Source organism: Oryza brachyantha, chromosome 12 (genome assembly GCF_000231095.2).
Source record: "Oryza brachyantha chromosome 12, ObraRS2, whole genome shotgun sequence".
Lineage (NCBI taxonomy): Eukaryota > Viridiplantae > Streptophyta > Magnoliopsida > Poales > Poaceae > Oryza > Oryza brachyantha.
Window position 1 is genome coordinate 15,794,912 of NC_023174.2, and position 16,843 is coordinate 15,811,754.

Here is a 16,843-nt window from a genome sequence, read left to right on the forward strand (position 1 = left end):
CCACACTCATCCCATGGTGACACGGCGGGCGGCGGGCGTTCTCCACCCAAAGGTCCTCTCCGCCGCCGCTGGCGAGCCGGGGATATCCCCGCTTCCCTCCTCTGTACGCGATGCCCTCGCTGATCCCCACTGGCGTTAGGCGATTGAGGAGGAGTATGCGGCCCTTCTTGCCAACCAGACGTGGGACCTTGTACCACGTCCGTCTGGTTGCAATGTGGTCACTGGCAAGTGGATAGGACGCATAAGTGTCGTGCTGATGACTCTTTGGACCGCTACAAGGCTGGTTGGGTTCTCCGGGGCTTTACTCAGCGGCTTGGTGTGGACTATGATGAGACTTTCAGCCCGGTGGTGAAGCCTGCCACAGTGCGCGTGGTTCTCTCGCTTGCTCTCTCTCGCTCATGGCCTGTGCACCAGCTGGATGTCAAGAACGCGTTTCTCCATGGCACCTTGTCTGAGACAGTCTATTGCAGCCAGCCAGCGGGGTTTGTGGATTCCAGTCATCCTGACAAGGTTTGCCGCCTCAACAAATCCCTCTATGGACTGAAGCAGGCTCCGCAGGCTTGGTACTCTCGGTTTGCCACATTCTTAGTCTCCTTGGGGTTCACAGAGTGCAAGTCGGATACATCCCTGTTTGTCTACCGCCGTGGCACTGACACTGCATATCTGCTACTGTATGTCGATGACATCATCCTTGCAGCGTCCGGTTAGCTCTTGCTTCAGTGCATCATCCAGTCCCTGCAGCAGGAGTTTGCCATGAAGGATCTAGGTGTGCTCCACCACTTCCTGGGTGTCACTGTCGAGCCTCGTCCTTCTAGCCTCTTTCTTCACCAGCGCCAGTATGCCCTTGACACTCAGGCCAGTCACTGATTGCAAGGCGTGCTCCACTCCGGTCGACACTCAGGCGAAGCTTTCTACAGACTTGGTCGATCCTGTTGCTGACCCGACTGCATACCGGAGCCTTGCAGGGGCCTTGCAGTAACTCACTTTCACTGGGTCAGACATCACATATGCCATCCAGCAGGTCTGCCTCCATATGCATGAACCCCGCGAGTCACACCTCGCTGCTCTGAAGCGGCTCCTCCGCTATGCTTGTGGCACAGTTGACTACGGCTTGGTCCTTCACCGGTCTCCTTCCACTGAGCTCATCGTCTACACTGACGCTGACTGGGCTGGCTGTCCAGACACTCATCGCTCCACCTGCCTACGTCTTCTGGTATGTTTATACTAATTTGTGAATTTTCGGTTAGCTGTAGTCTGAATACGATCTCAATATGCATCTCCAATGATCTTTCTTTGTAGGCGCGTATACTTTTCTCTCTAGTGTCGACGCAACTACCCTCAAATTGGAGCAGCTGTATGATTTCGATGGTTTGGTCTCACGGCACGCCGGAGAGATTGTCGCTGCCGACGGCGGTGTAGGATTAGGGATAAGTAGATGTGTCATCGACGATGTCTTCTTGACCGGTTTATCTGGAAAGGGATCCTCTGACTTTAGGGACACCCCTCTCGCTGACATGTGGGCCCATACACAGTGGGGCCCATATGTCAGTCTCAATGTTCTTCTAACTTTAAGTCAGAGGAACCTCCTCCGGTTTATCTACTTTCTTCACAGGTTTGCTTCGAGGTATGTGTTAGTGATATGCCCTAAAAGTAATCATAGAAGTGATGGTTATATCACATATATTGTGTTTACATATTTATCATGCATTATTCTCTAAAAACAGATGTAGTGATTGTCCTCCTCTCAATCTTCCTTTCCAATGCTACCCTGTGACTGACCTGTTCATCTATGGCTTTCTGTGTTTGTTAGCTCACTAGGAGCCACCGATGACTGTACGACCACCGCTGTCGTTCGTACAAAACGCCTTCGTCGCCGTCTGAGATCACCCATCCAGGGGTTTATTTCCTCGTCCTCCTCATGTGCATCGTGCCATGGTGCTCCCATTCTAAGTAATTTGAGGAACAAAACTTAATTTTGGTGCTCCTATTCTAAGTAACTCTACCATGTTCAAGCCCTCTCTAGTTCCTTTACTGTTGCTCTAGTTACTTTATTGTTGCTCTGACCATGAACAAAACTTATAGCTACTTGTGGTTATATGGTTCTGCCTCCATTTTATATTGTAAGACTTTTTAGCTTTGTCTAAATTAATCAATTGATAAATGTATATAATTTATATATATGTTTAGATTCGTTAGCATCCATATGAATCTAGATAATGCTTTTTATATTGTGAAATGGAGAAAGTACTACTGAAGTTGAAATTAATCCTAGGTGACAATATAAAGATGTACGCTGCTTCGTAGTATGTTTACTGAAACGCTTTGTTTAACTTGGAGATGTTGTTCTCCTCGTGATAGTAAAAAGAACTATTCTTTTGTATTGTAGGTCATATCCGATTCTTGGTATTTCTGTTTCTGCTAGCTGCATTATTTAAAATCTCAAACAGCAGACATATACTATAAATTACCATGTTTTTACCCTAACATTTTATTATATCGGTGTACTCAACATTGTCACTTGAACCGAGGGTGTGGTTAGAGGAGTGGTGAGTGTGGGGGCCAAAGGAGTAGCAAGAGCAAGGGATCAGGCAGCGGGGTCCTTTTTTTCGAGGAGTGAGGGGATGAGAATATTTTTTTCTTCTTTGCTAGCCTGGTCATGTGCAATTTTCATAAACAATAACTGATACGTGACTCTCTAGGGTTTTCATATCACATATATATGTTCAAGATGATATGCACTTTAGTTATTTTAATAGTGTTAGACCATGGATTATTTTTTATTTGCATTACCAAATACAAATTATCACTGTAACGTTCGCACGGGTATATAACTAGTCTGCCTTTGCAATGCTACCCTATGACTGACCTGTTCATCTATGGCTTTCTGCGTTTGTCAGCTCATCAGGAGCCGCTGATGACTGTACGACCACCGCTGCCATTCATACAAAACACCGTCGTCGCCGTCTGAGATCACCCATCCAGGGGTTTATTTCCTCGTCCTCCTCATGTGCATATTCTAAGTAATTTGAGGAACAAAACTTAATTTTTGGTGCTCCCATTCTAAGTAACTCTACCATGTTCAAGCCCTCTCTAGTTCCTTTACTGTTGCTCTGACCATCCATACAGTGATTTGAGGAACAAAACTTCTAGCTACTTACGGTTACAGGTACTACCTCCATTTCATATTGTAAGACTTTCTAGCATTACCTAAATTTATCATTGTTAGAAAGTCTTACATTGTGAAACGGAGAAAATACTACTGAAGTTGAAATTCTGCTAATGAAGATAGGATGAGGAACTTTTATATATAGTATGTGCGCATAATAGTTTCACTCACTAACAGTGCACAGAACACAACACAGACATGGTAAATAAATCATTCTGCATAATGTTTTTAGCACAGAACATTATAAGATGAGAAAAAACAAAGGTTGGTTGCAGGCTACAAGACTAACACGACTTAATGAAAAATAAACAAGTCACTATTAATTCTTGTTACAATTGAGGCTGGCTGTTGGATTGCATTCTTTCTGCATCCTCATTTTTGTATAGGAAGTAGAGAACTCAAATCAGTTAGAAGCCAAAGGAGCCGACCTCACTAGCTCTGCCATCAACATAAGGATATATGGCAGAAACAGCGAGCATAATTGCAGTCCCAGAACAAAGCACTCCAATGAGATCTGCGAAAATTATGAGTACACCAGCACTAAACCCACCAATACAAGCTGCTTTCATGACATGGCTCCAAATTTCGTTCACACGTATTGAGTCGGGCTGGGCAACCCTCAGGCTTCGTACCCCCTACATTGAACCAAATCACAACTTAACAAATAAATTGTTACGGTAAGAGTGAAAAGAGGGTAAAACAACGATGCTGTGGAGAGTTTCATCCATACATTTAACACAATAAACTCATTGGAAACTCCTTTTGAAGATGCACAGATCATAAGCCCCATTGAGAGAATCACACACGAAATAAGCACGAAGGCAATGTATACAAATGCATGGAATGAGCCTCTGTTCAAATCAGCTAAGCTGCACGAGGGAAAAGGGAAGCATAAGGCAAAGCAAAAGGCATCAGTTGTGTATCAAGTCATACTTTTAAATTGAAATTAGAAGAGTTGACAATATTATTTCCACAAGTATGTGCACTCACGTAGGGGGTGTTGTTAGGTAGCACATAATCCCTCCAACAGGGATAGATTGTCCAAAATGGTTAGATCCATCCCACTTGCCCAGCAAGTTCACTAGTATATTTCCACTGTATTTCATGTACAGCACCTGCAACCCAAAAATGACAGGTAGCAATGTTTACACAGGAAGCCTAAGAAGTATCACTATCACATTATGAAGTGAAACAGTGTAGCAAGTACCTCTGAGATAGCATAAGGAAGTATAAGCAGTGCTCGGTGCAAGAGGATAGGCCCATACAAGAAATGTGAGAGCTTGATATGACAATAAGCTTGAAAATTATGTCGGGTCCTGACAGGCAATACGATATAGAAGCCATGGAAGAATATGGCAAGTGGAACAAATAAGCAAGTAGATAGAAAGCTGATAGCATTCGGAAGGTTTTGACGACAAAAGGCTTCGGACATTGCAGACAATTTATCAGTTCTAGTAATCAGAAGATGAACCCAGGCAACAACAGCTCCCTCAAATTCATCGCCTTCAGGATATATGATGGACATGGGGCTAAAGGCTTTCCACAGGATATTTCCACTGTATAGAAAATGGGACAAGTGTTAACTTACAGTCTTAAACCAATTCAACCATGATGCTTATAATTTCAATATCTTACCAAATGTTGGTGGCAGTGAACAAGGATATACCAGATAACAATCCATATCCCTTTTTTAGGACGTCATCAAGATAAATGACAATAATATCAGAGCAAAGCACCTGAAGCATTATTAGAGCTGTATTGACATTAAAATGTTGATTTTGCACATAAAAATTAACAGCTCCCACAATGGTAACATATATTCCCAACAACTTTTGTGATCCATTCCTGGATTTCATAAATAAAGTTCACAATTAGCAAACAAAAACAATGCAAAAATCTATTAATTGAAAGTGAACAGAACCATCACTTACAGAAGTACACTAGTCTCAGGTGCACTGGCATCGAGAACTATGGACTTTGTTGCCACTGAGATCTTCATTGTAACTTCAGGTAATAGAATGGAGATGATCCCATTCGTCAAGAGAGTATTGCGGTTTGACGCCAAAATCAGACGAAGCCAATATACTGGATCACAGTCAATGGTTCGAGGTTGGTGGTCTATCCTATACAATGGAAGTTGGCTGGCAACCAAAAAGATGAAAAGTGCAATGGTCGTGTATATCACTTTTTGACGGAAAGGGATTGGCCGGTCAGGATACTGCACTTCCGGGACTAGCGCTACTATTCTTCTCCAGAATTTCATTTTCCTAGTAGTTAACCAAGATTGACATAGCAAAACAAATCAGAAAAAGAATATAATTACATACTTGCAATTGTAACACTTCAATTAAGTAGGCAATATCTTCTTTTATTTTTTTAGATGACAATTGCTGATATGAAGTTCAATCCAAGTGAAGTAGTGTACTCTGCCAAAAAACCAGTGTACATGTAATATCATGTTAAACCGGAGAAGGCGAGCTACTACAGTCAAAAGCAAATTGACAGTAATCGAGTTAAACCCAAACCGATCGATGCAATGACTATGACTAGTGTTATGCACAATATCACACATAATTAATTTCGATGGAATATCATGCGTACGTGAGGATTTTTGCTAAGGGCATACATAGTCAAAAATTATCGTATATAAATCGGATAAAATTGCAAAATTAACAATGTGATTCAATATATATATATATGCATTAAGTACCAAATTAAAATTAAAATTCATGGATTAAGTTAAAATCATCACTAAAAACCAAAGAACTGATATCGAATCTCACCTTAATCTGCTGCCGCCGCCCGCCGGTCTGTAGGTGGGGTCCGCGCCGGCGTGCCGCACTGCCGTGCCGTGCCGTCGGCGTCCCGTGCTGCTGCCTGCCGGAGTGCCGCCTGTGCCGGTAGGCGCGCTTAGCCGCCTCGGCTCTGCCGGCCCTAGCCGCCTACTCGCCGAGCGCCGATATCCGGAGATGGAAGTGGAGGGCGTAGGCGTGCTCTGCTTCCGGCAAGGCGAGTGGGCGGCGGAACAGTCGGGCTGCCGGTGAGTCCGTCTCGTTGGTGTTATAGGAGGGGTGGGTGGGGTGTCCCGTGCCCGTGTTGGGTTGGGTTGGGTTGGGTGGTGACCGTGTCCGATCCAAATAGCCCAATGAAAACCAACGTCTCCCCACGCCCCATCGCCGGAGAAGGGGAGGTGAGCCCGCCAGGGACGGCGGACGGCGGGAGGTTGACTGGCGCGCGGCGGCAGGGAGAGGGAAACGCAGTGCCGGTGCTGGCGGCAGGGGAGGGGAAGGCGGCGGCGGCGCAGGCGGCAGGTTGAGGGGAAGGCGGCGGCAGCACATCAGCCGCAGGTTATCCCCCTCCCCTTGCCCTCTCCTTCCCTCTTCTCTGTATTTTTCTCTCTCTTTTTTGGATTTTTTTCAGAAATTTAGAGTAATTTCAAATTTGAATGTGGTAGGTGGGTGCCACGGACCCTGAATGCTCCGTGCGCTAGCATTGGTAATGGCAGCGCACTGGTACTGGCAGCCCATGGATGACCACCGGCATGACTGTTATCACGAGCGATGCAAGCACAACGATTGCAACGCTCTGCAGCGCTGACATGTTTTGGCGCAAATGGCTTCGATGCTGCGCTGCGAGAGCTTTAGACATCGCCATGGACATGGACATGGGGGAAGGAGAAGTTCTTGGAGCCTTGCAAGTGACAGGAGTCAGGAGGAGTGCTCGAGAGGACACATAAAGGAGATGGAGGAAGAAGACAAGGGCAGTTTGGTTCAAAATATATGATATATGCATCAAAGGCACAAGCAGTGGCATATCTCAAATACATGTAAAATTATAATGGTATGCTCTCAATTTCATGAACCTCAGTATGATCACCTCCGTGTCTTTGGCTGCGCCTGCTACCCCAACACCTCTGCCACCACTCCTCACAAGCTGGCGCCCCGTTCGACTCGATGCGTGTTTCTTGGCTACTCCCCTAACCACAAGGGGTACCGCTGCTTCGACCTCACCTCTCGCCGAGTCCTTATCTCCCGGCATGTCGTGTTTGATGAGTCAGACTTCCCCTACTCCACCTCCACTACACCCTCTCTCGATCCTGCCCTAGAGTCCGTGTTTCTGCCTGACCCGGTGGTCCAGCCACCTGTCTCTATACACCCTTTACATGCAGGTCACCCGGTTCCACCGACTCCACTTCCGGTCGTCTCCGCTGCGCCACACGTGGCCCCAGCGTCCTCTCCCGCGCCACGCGCGGCCCCGACGGCCTCTCCCACGCCACGCGCGGCCACGGTGTCCTCTCTCGACCGGCCGATTCTCGTTTACCGACGTCGATCGGCGCCGGCCCCGGTGCCGGCCTCTCTGCCTCCGCCGTCGGACAGTCCGGACCCAAGGGTCGGACAGTCCGGCTTCGGCCCTCTGTATGGCCGGGAGTTCCGGCCGGACGGTGCGGACCCAAGGGACGGACAGTCCGGCCCCAGCCCTCTGTTTGACCGTGAGGACCGGTTGGACGGTCCGGACCCAGGGATCGGACAGTCTGGTCCTGCCAACCAGACGTGGGACCTTGTACCACGTCCGTCTGGTTGCAATGTGGTCACTGGCAAGTGGATCTGGACGCATAAGCGTTGTGCTGATGGCTCTTTGGACCGCTACAAGGCTCGTTGGGTTCTCCTGGGCTTTACTCAGCGGCCTGGTGTGGACTATGATGAGACTTTCAGCCCGGTGGTGAAGCCTGCCACAGTGCGTGCGGTTCTCTCGCTTGCTCTCTCTCGCTCATGGCCTGTGCACTAGCTGGATGTAAAGAACGCGTTTCTCCATGGCACCTTGTCTGAGACAGTCTACTGCAGCCAGCCAGTGGGGTTTGTGGATTCTAGTCGTCACATGGTTTGCCGCCTCAACAAATCCCTCTATGGACTGAAGCAGGCTCTGCGGGCTTGGTACTCTCGGTTTGCCACATTCTTGGTCTCCGTGGGGTTCACAGAGTGCAAGTCGGATACCTCCCTATTTGAGATGAAATCTGGAGAGTCCTTGGATGACTACCTTGCTCGTTTCAATAAAGTTTTAAGCAATCTTCGATCAGTTGATGTTTCTTTTGAAACGAACTATTCTCAATCTGAAGTTTCTCGACACTTTTTGAATGGTCTTGATATGTCTATTTGGGAGATGAAAGTTACATCTATTCAGGAGTCTGTAGACATGTCTGCTTTGACTTTAGATTCGCTTTACACTAAACTCAAAACTCATGAGATGAATATTCTATCCCGTAAAGTTGAGTCTATGTCTAATGCTTTGGGTTCTCCTGCATCCTCTTTTGATAATGGCTCTTCTTCATCGGCACTTAATGCTTTTTCTGCATTTAACGCCATGTCCGATGATCAACTCGAGCAACTCGAGGAGGAGGACTTGGCTGCGCTTATTAACAAGTTGTCTCGAGCTATGAATAATATCAGGTTCAAGAAAAGAGGAGGTCCAATTCGTTGCTTTGCATGTGGAGGACTAGATCACATCCGATCTCATTGTCCCAAGCTAGGGAGAGCGAAGAAGGACGACAATGGAGACAAGTTCAAGGATGATAAGCCATCACATATGCCATCCAACAGGTCTGCCTCCATATGCATGACCCCCGCGAGTCACACCTCGTTGCTCTGAAGCGGCTCCTCCGCTATGTTTGTGGCACGGTTGACTACGGCTTGGTCCTTCACCGGTCTCCTTCCACTGAGCTCGTTGTCTACACTGACGCTGACTGGGCTGGCTATCCGGACACTCGTCGCTCCACCTCCGGCTACGCCGTCTTCCTCGGCGGTAACCTTGTCTCCTGGTCGTCCAAGCGACAGCCGGTTGTTTCCCGCTCCAGTGCTGAGGAGGAGTACCGGGCTGTTGCTAACGGCGTGGCTGAGGCGTCGTGGCTCCGACAGCTCTCGGCGGAGCTCCACAGTCCGCTCACCAAGAGCACTCTCGTCTACTGCGACAACGTCACTGCTGTTTACCTCTCCACCAACCCGGTTCAGCATCAGCGGACGAAGCATGTGGAGATCGACCTGCACTTCGTTCGCGACCGAGTCGCTGTTGGCCATGTTCGGGTTCTCCATGTCCCAACTACCTTCCAGTTTGCCAATATCTTCACCAAGGGTCTCCCCTCCTCGACCTTCTTGGAGTTTCGCTCTAGTCTCAACGTCGCCAGTGGCTAGTTGTGACTACCGGGGGTGTGTCTTTTTTTTCTTGTCCAGTCGTGAACTCCGCTGCGTCGGTAAGTTCAGACTGCGGGGGGTGTCCTTTCTTTCTTATCCAGTCGTGAACTCTGCTGCAGCGGTAAGTTCAGACTGCGGGGGGTGTTGGTGAAGCCCATGTTGAGGCCCATACCCCTGTGTATTTACCCCACCCTTCTAGGGTTTGGGATGACTAATCTAATCACAATTTCTAACACTATGTTTTACGGACCAATGTTGATTCTAGTGAATTAGCATTATACAAGAGAAAATAGCGAGTATTTCCCTAGCTTACAACTTGTTTCAGAGCATTATAACAACCGATACGCAGTATAATTCAGAAACTATTTACATTTGGGACCAGTTTATTTTAAAATTCATATACATACCTTCTCCTTATCCCTTGCAAGTGTCTTATGAGAAAACTTTCCCTTTACATACGCATTTTAAAAATCAGACATCAGCCAGCGGCAGCCTTCGCAGTCAGGTAGCCAAACAAACCCACTAATACTCTTGCATATACACATATATCATGACAATCAGATGCACACGTGAAGAAAAATTCCTGTCTAACGGTCTGCAGCCCAAACAAATGAAAAGATGCATCTCATCTTTCTTTCCTAGCTTCCCCTGAATTTAACTAAACCCAACCATGCATCATCTCATCTCTTCTGCAGAAACAACATGCCCTACATGATAACCAAGGAAATATAGCAGCTAGCTGAAGCAAAGCAAGACATGAGCTAGCTTGCTAGAAAGACAAAGAGTGTTTCAGTCTCTTGCACACACAGTTGGGTTGATAAATTGAACTGTAACCGATAATTTGCTTGGAATTGTGCCTTAAAAAAGTGAGCAGAGTGCTTTGACTAATTTTACAAATGGAATCATTGCTCAACTCATAGTTCAGAAGGTTTGCACGCAACCTACACAAAGTCCAGATGATAATACCAAATAAAACAGCAAAGTAAATTGTCATGGTTCAGAAGGATTTCAATGTTCAATAACATAGAGGACTCATTGTTTATACTTATCACATAGGCATCTGCTAAAATGACTAGGTGTGCAGAAGAGCACTTGGCATATGTGGGTCAGCTGATTCGCCGACAGGTAATTATGACTTAATGACTGAACTATTCCTCTATTGATGTACCCGCTTTTGAGCAACATGTTATAGATTACTGTATCCTACAGGTTTCAGACATACGTGAGGCTCGATATGAGAAAAGTGGAATCGGAAGCAGTTACCTTTTCCGTTTGGACGATGAATATGTGGTAGGTTTAGCCAATTTTCTTCAATTGCATCCATCTAATATTCGATGCTGCTGTGTTACTTTATTTTTTGAATGTGGTAGGTTTAGACAAACAGGGAGGTATCCGACTTGCACTCTGTGAACCCCAGGCAGACCAAGAATGTGGCAAACCAAGAGTACCAAGCCCGCGGAGCCTGCTTCAGTCCATAGAGGGATTTGTTGAGGCAGCAAACCATGTCAGGACGACTGGAATCCACAAACCCCGCTGGCTGGCTGGAGTAGACTGTCTCAGACAAGGTGCCATGGAGAAACACGTTCTTTACATCCAGCTGGTGCACAGGCCATGAGCGAGAGAGAGCAAGCGAGAGAACCGCGCGCACTGTGGCAGGCTTCACCACCGGGCTGAAAGTCTCATCATAGTCCACACCAGGCCGCTGAGTAAAGCCCCGGAGAACCCAACAAGCCTTGTAGCGGTCCAAAGAGCCATCAGCACGACCCTTATGCGTCCAGATCCACTTGCCAGTGACCACATTGCAACCAGACAGACGTGGTACAAGGTCCCACGTCTAGTTGGCAAGAAGGGCCGCATACTCCTCCTCGATCGCCTAACGCCAGTGGGGATCAGCGAGGGCATCGCGAACAGAGGAGGGGAGCGGGGATATCCCCGGCTCGCCAGCGGCAGCGGAGAGGACCTTTGGGCGGAGAACGCCTGCCGCCCGCCGCGTCACCATGGGATGAGTGTGACCAGGATCCCGATGGAGGACATGCGGATGGTAAACCACAGGATCAGGACGACCTCGAGTGGCAGGACCGGACTGTGCGGTCCCTGGGTCCGGACCGTCCATTCGGTCCTCACGGTCAAACAGAGGGCTGGGGCCGGACTGTCCGGCCGGAACTCCCGGCCAGACAGAGGGCCAGAGCCGGACTGTACGACCCCTAGGTCCGGACCGTCCAGCGGCGGAGGCGGAGAGGCCGGCACCGGGGCCGGTGCCGACCGACGTCGGTAAATGAGAACCGGTCGGTTGGGAAAGGACACCGTGGCCACGCGTGGCACGGGAGAGGCCATCGGGGCCGCGCGTGGCGCGGGAGAGGACACCGGGGCCACGCGTGGCGCAGCGGAGACGACCGGAAGTGGAGTCGGTGGAACCGGGTGACCTGCATGTAAACGGTATATAGAGACAGGTGGCTGGACCACCGGGTCAGGCGGAAACACGGACTCCAGGGCAGGATCAGGAGAGGGTGGAGTGAAGGTGGAGTAGGGGAAGTCTGACTCATCAAACACGACATGCCGGGAGATAAGGACGCGGTGAGAGGTGAGGTCGAAGCAGCGGTACCCCTTGTGGTCAGGGGAGTAGCCAAGAAACACGCACCGAGTCGAACGAGGCGCCAGCTTGTGAGGAGTGGTGGCAGAGGTGTTGGGCTAGCAGGCGCAGCTGAAGACACGGAGGTGATCATACTGAGGAGGGGTTCCGAAAAGGGGGTGATGTGGGATGGGAGCTGGGGAGGCAATGGAGGGGAGACGGTTGAGAAGGTAGGTACCATTGTGGAGCCCCTCGGCCCAAAAGCAGGCAGGAAGGGAGGCCTGGAGAAGGAGGGTGTGCACCACGTCGTTCGTGGTACGAATGATCCGCTCAGCCTTGCCGTTCTGAGGGGAGGTGTACGGGCAAGACATGCGTAGGTGTACGCCACGAGAGAGGAAGAAGGCACGAGAGGCGCTTTTGTCGAACTCACGACCATTGTCACATTGGACGGCTTTGATGGTTAGACCAAATTGAGTGGTGACCCAGGCAAAGAAGTGGAGAAGGGTGGAGAACGTGTCAGACTTCACACGCAGCGGAAAAGTCCAAGAGTAGTGGGAGAAATCATCAACAATCACCATCAGTTCCCCAGATCATAGTGAATAAGATCAAAAGCATGACTCGCACGCGAAGAAGAAGAAGAAAAAGGAAGTCTAACATGATGGCCTAACTGGCACGCATGACAAAAAATCCCATCAGTTCCCCTAGTACAAGAAAGATCTGCACTACGACTGAGCCGAGCCAAAACGTCGCGGCCGGGATGACCAAGCCGGCAGTGCCAAGTAGTGGAAGAAACAGTAGTGGCAAAAGCAGCTGACGAAGGTGGAGGCGAGGAGGGAGCAGCGGAAGCCGGAAGATGGAGGGTGTAAAGGGGTCCCTGGCTGTCACATCGGGGGAATGGACACCGGGAAGCCAAATCCTTCACAGTAAGACCAGAAGAGTCAAACTCAACAGAATAGGAATTGTCAGCGGTAAATTTGCGAATAGACAGAAGGTTGTGAACTATCTGAGGGCAACAAGAACATTAGAAAGGTGAAAGGAACCAGGAACAGAGCCCACAGAGGTGACAGGAAGGCAAGAACCATTGCCAACCATGATGGCAGAAGGGCAGGAGGGATGGGGAGGATGGATGGAAGAAAGAATACCAGCATCAGGTGTGGTGTGGTATGAGGCACCTGAGTCGACGATCCACTTCGCGCTGACCCGCGGCGTCAGCTGCAAGGTACTGAAGGACTGGGCCAGTGCCGCCTGGTCCCACCCCCTAACTAGGCCGGTCGAGTCGGAGCAGGAGTTGAAATCCTAGGGAGATAGCCTAGAGGGGGGTGAATAGGCTACCTGAAAGATTTTCTTGAACGTAGCGGTCAGTAGGGCCGGACCGTCCGGGTTTAGGGGGCGGACCGTCCGACCGAGACTCTCGGGTTGGGCCGAGAGTTCTGGCCGGACCGTCCGGCTATGAACACCGGACCGTTAGGTCAGTGAAAGGAGGGCTTTCAAGCCCTCCTTTCTTGGTGTAGTTGCTGAGAACGTTCAGTGTATGTGTGAGAAAGATAAATATAGAAAAGTCGCAAGATCAACAAGAAACCAAGAAATGCACAAAAGAGAACACAAGAGAGTTTTACCCGAAGTTCGGATCCTTCGATCCTACTCTCCGTTGAGGCGCTCCACTGAGCGGGATCCCTCTCGATCCTTTTCCTCTCTTTGCTTTCTCCCACAAGGTCGACTCAAGTCACCGGATTCAACCCTAGGCGCTAGCTAGCCCTTGATCGACTACCAAGGTCAAGATCAAGGCGCTCAACCAAGCCCTACATTGCAATCCAATCCACTTGGCAGCCTTCTAGGAGGAAGCACAAGAATTCACTAAGTAACTTGCCTTTTTCCTTGCGGAGGTTAGGCGTCAACCTTCACAAACTTGATCCTGGGCGATCCACAAGCTTGGATGCTCGTGGGCGACGCCTATCCGTCTAGGAGCACGAACTCCAAGAGTAATAGGCTTCCATCTCTCCACACGCATCCACCGGTCGCACAAGATCGCTGAAAGACGCTTAAGGTTACTCACTAATCTCTCTCAACACAACCTAGGCTAGGTTCTCACTTTAGTCACTCTAAAGAGTGTTGGGATTAGTGAGGGAGGCTTAGGTGGTGCTAGAACAACCCTAGAATCACTTATGTTTGAACTAGGAGCCTCTCCAACGGCTAGAATCCCGAGGTGGGTTAAATAGTGCTGTCAAACATCAACTAGCCGTTGGATAAAGTTACAAGGGCCAGACTGGGGCCGGACCGTCCGGCCAACACTTGTACTCTAGATTATGCCTGGGACCGGACTGTCCGGTCCAGGCTCTCTGGAATTTTTGTAATTCTAGCCTCTAGCACTCATCACTCAAACCGTGGATGCATGTGTTGACTAGGTGACCCCTCTTAATAGTACGGATTGTCCTACAACTCAAGACGAAAAAGAAAATGCCTTCGCTTTGATTCCAATTGATTTATCGCCTTAAGGGTCACTTCCTGTTCAACTTGAATAATTCGCAGTAGGAGTATGAATTAGACTTCACTTGGCTTCTCTGCATCCACAAACGGTTAGCGCACACATGCTTTAACGAGAATTGTCATTAATCATCCAAAATTCGCTTAGGGGCTAGATGCACTTTCATCCAGGACACCGGGGAAGCAGGGCCATCGAACATGGCCATGGGCTGGTGTGGAGGGCGAGCCCTGCCTCCTAGAGTCTAGAATGGCCACATCGAGATGCGCTCTGACCATGGGTTGCTGAAGGATGGCCAGGGAGCACCAGGAGCTGGAGTCGTCGTAGGTGTCGCCGCGGAAGGAGCACGGCTGCCCCCACCCGAACCACCACCCCCACCACCACCATCGGAGCGCCCCCACCGAACCACCACCCCCACAACCACCACCGGAGCCACCCTTCCTACTCCGGCGACGACGCTCGGAACGACCCCCCACCCCCAGGCCCGGGGGGAGGAGCACCAAGGAGAGAAGTGGCAGGTGGGGCCGAGGAAGCTGGTGGAGCAGTCACAAGAGCGGTGGAGGTGGACAAGGAGGAGGAGCTAGGCGAGAGGCCCCGAGTGATCTTGTCGAGGCAGAGGTCGTCGCGAACCTGCAGGAAAGTGGGGAAGGGCCGCTGCCGAGGAAGCCATGTCCGGAGAAGGTCGTAGTGGCTGCTGAGACCCCGCAGGACATGGAGAACCAAGATCATGTCACTCACCGGACAGCCGAGGTCATGAAGAGCATTCGCCATACCCTTCATCTTTCAGTAATACTCGCCAACAAAGAGGTCCCCCTACGCAAAGGTGCAGAACTACGTGTCAAGCTAAAGAGCACGGGCCTCGGCGTTGCCTAGGAACTGACCCTCGAGGGCCAGCCAGGCCTGGCGCGCGCTGCCGCCGGGAGTCCAGACGACGTCCTGGAGATCGAGGGAGATGGTTCCAAAGATCCAGGAGACGACGATGATGTCGAAGTGCAGCTAGAGTCCGTCCCGCGCCTGAACAGGAGTATCGGCGAGGACGTGGTCGTCGAGGGCGTAATAGCGGAGGGCGAGGAGGACCTCGTCCCGCCAGTGGCCGTAGGAGGTGGACGAGGTGTCGAGGACGGCAGGGACCAAGGCCCGGATGTTTTGGACCCCGATAGCCTGGAGGTGGAGCTGGGCGACCATTGGGTCGCTCGCGGCGAGTCGAGGACCGGGACCATCGGACGGAGAGGCGGACGGAGAGGTAGCGGTGTCGGTGTAGGGGACGACAGGCAGTGGACCAGCGGAGAGGAGCAGGTACTGCTTCGCCTCAGCGACCTGACGAACGAGGGCTTCCACCGCAGTCCGATCCCGCTCCCAGGTGAGAGCGGTGGCGTGGACCCGCTCCCGAGCCGCCAGCGCCTCAGTCTTCACCGCAAGGACGGCAGCGGCCAGGGCGGCGTCCGTCGTGGCGGTCCTGTCAAGGGAGGACCGTCCGGCGGACCGTCCAGTCGAGCGTCGCAGCCGGACAGAGAGGTCTGGCCGGACCATCCGACGTTAGCAGAGAAGGGAGGAAGCCCAGCGGCATGTCCAAGCCAGTGTAGGGGAAAGGCATGGGCGCGGCGACGGGGACGGCCGGGGGCAGAGGAGGGTGGGTCGCGGCGGCCAAGATGTCGCCCGCGCCCGCGGCGGCGACGGCCGAGGCACCCACGCCCGCGTCCACGGCGGCGCCCGCGGCGGCGGCGGCGGGAGCAGCAACCATGGCGGCGGCCGCGGAGCAGGCTGACGGTGGCGCGACGGCCAGGGCGGCGGCGTAGGAGGAGGGGGGAAGGGGAGGGAAGGAGAGGGGGGAGTGGGGAGGCGGCGGCCGGCGGCTAGCCATGGTGGCCGGCGGCGGCGGCCAGAGGAGGAGGGCGAGGGAGAGAGGAAACCCTAGCTCGATATCATGTTAGAAATTGTGATTAGATTAGTCATCCCAAACCCTTGAAGGGTGGGGTAAATACACAGGGGTATGGGCCTCCATGGGCCTCTATATGGGCTTCACCAACACATAGTCAATTTATGTATAATATTACTCCCATATGCAATCAAATTAGTAGGTGAGTCCTGTAAACAATTATCTATAGGGTTTTGAACTAGCTAAAGATCCATAAAGTGTATCCTTTGTAGTCTTTTGATGGTGTTTGGTGTGTCTAGTCAGTGTGTTTCAGTTCAGTTCAAACTTGCACACTAAATCAGATATTTTTGCAGTGTGGAAGATGGCACAGTTTTTATTGCAATATAGTGAAAATTCATGGTACGCACTTATTTATACCCTGTAATACACAATTATTTATACCCTATGATGTAACTGTCCACAATCATCAATAAATTTGCATCCATGGATTTGTAACATGACAACTACCTGTAGGTTCTAAACTAGGTAAAGATCCACAGAGCACATTCTATATAGTGTTTTTGCAGTGTGG

At 50.5% G+C, this 16,843-nt stretch overlaps 1 protein-coding gene across 1 annotated transcript; it reads right to left on the reverse strand.

The window, feature by feature from the left end:
- Positions 1-3,293: 3,293 nt before the first annotated feature.
- LOC121055946 (protein transport protein Sec61 subunit alpha-like) lies at positions 3,294-6,406 on the reverse strand. The gene is made up of 7 exons (XM_040529204.1): positions 5,950-6,406; positions 5,098-5,433; positions 4,802-5,011; positions 4,374-4,722; positions 4,157-4,281; positions 3,897-4,035; positions 3,294-3,801 (listed from the first exon to the last, which is right to left on the reverse strand). Exons 2-7 carry the CDS (start codon positions 5,427-5,429, stop codon positions 3,574-3,576), a joined length of 1,383 nt encoding a protein of 460 aa, XP_040385138.1. The 5' UTR covers positions 5,430-5,433; positions 5,950-6,406; the 3' UTR covers positions 3,294-3,573.
- Between the last annotated feature and the right edge of the window lie 10,437 nt (positions 6,407-16,843).

What these genes read in the sequence shown, in the direction of transcription:
- LOC121055946 (XM_040529204.1), bottom strand. Translation starts at nt 5,429, where the DNA reads ATGAAATTCTGGAGAAGAATAGTAGCGCTAGTCCCGGAAGTGCAGTAT. An exon ending in CCTGAGACTAGTGTACTTCT is followed by an intron (nt 5,012 to 5,097) that starts GTAAGTGATGGT and finishes TATGAAATCCAG; the next exon opens with GAATGGATCACAAAAGTTGT. An exon ending in TTCACTGCCACCAACATTTG is followed by an intron (nt 4,723 to 4,801) that starts GTAAGATATTGA and finishes TTTTCTATACAG; the next exon opens with TGGAAATATCCTGTGGAAAG.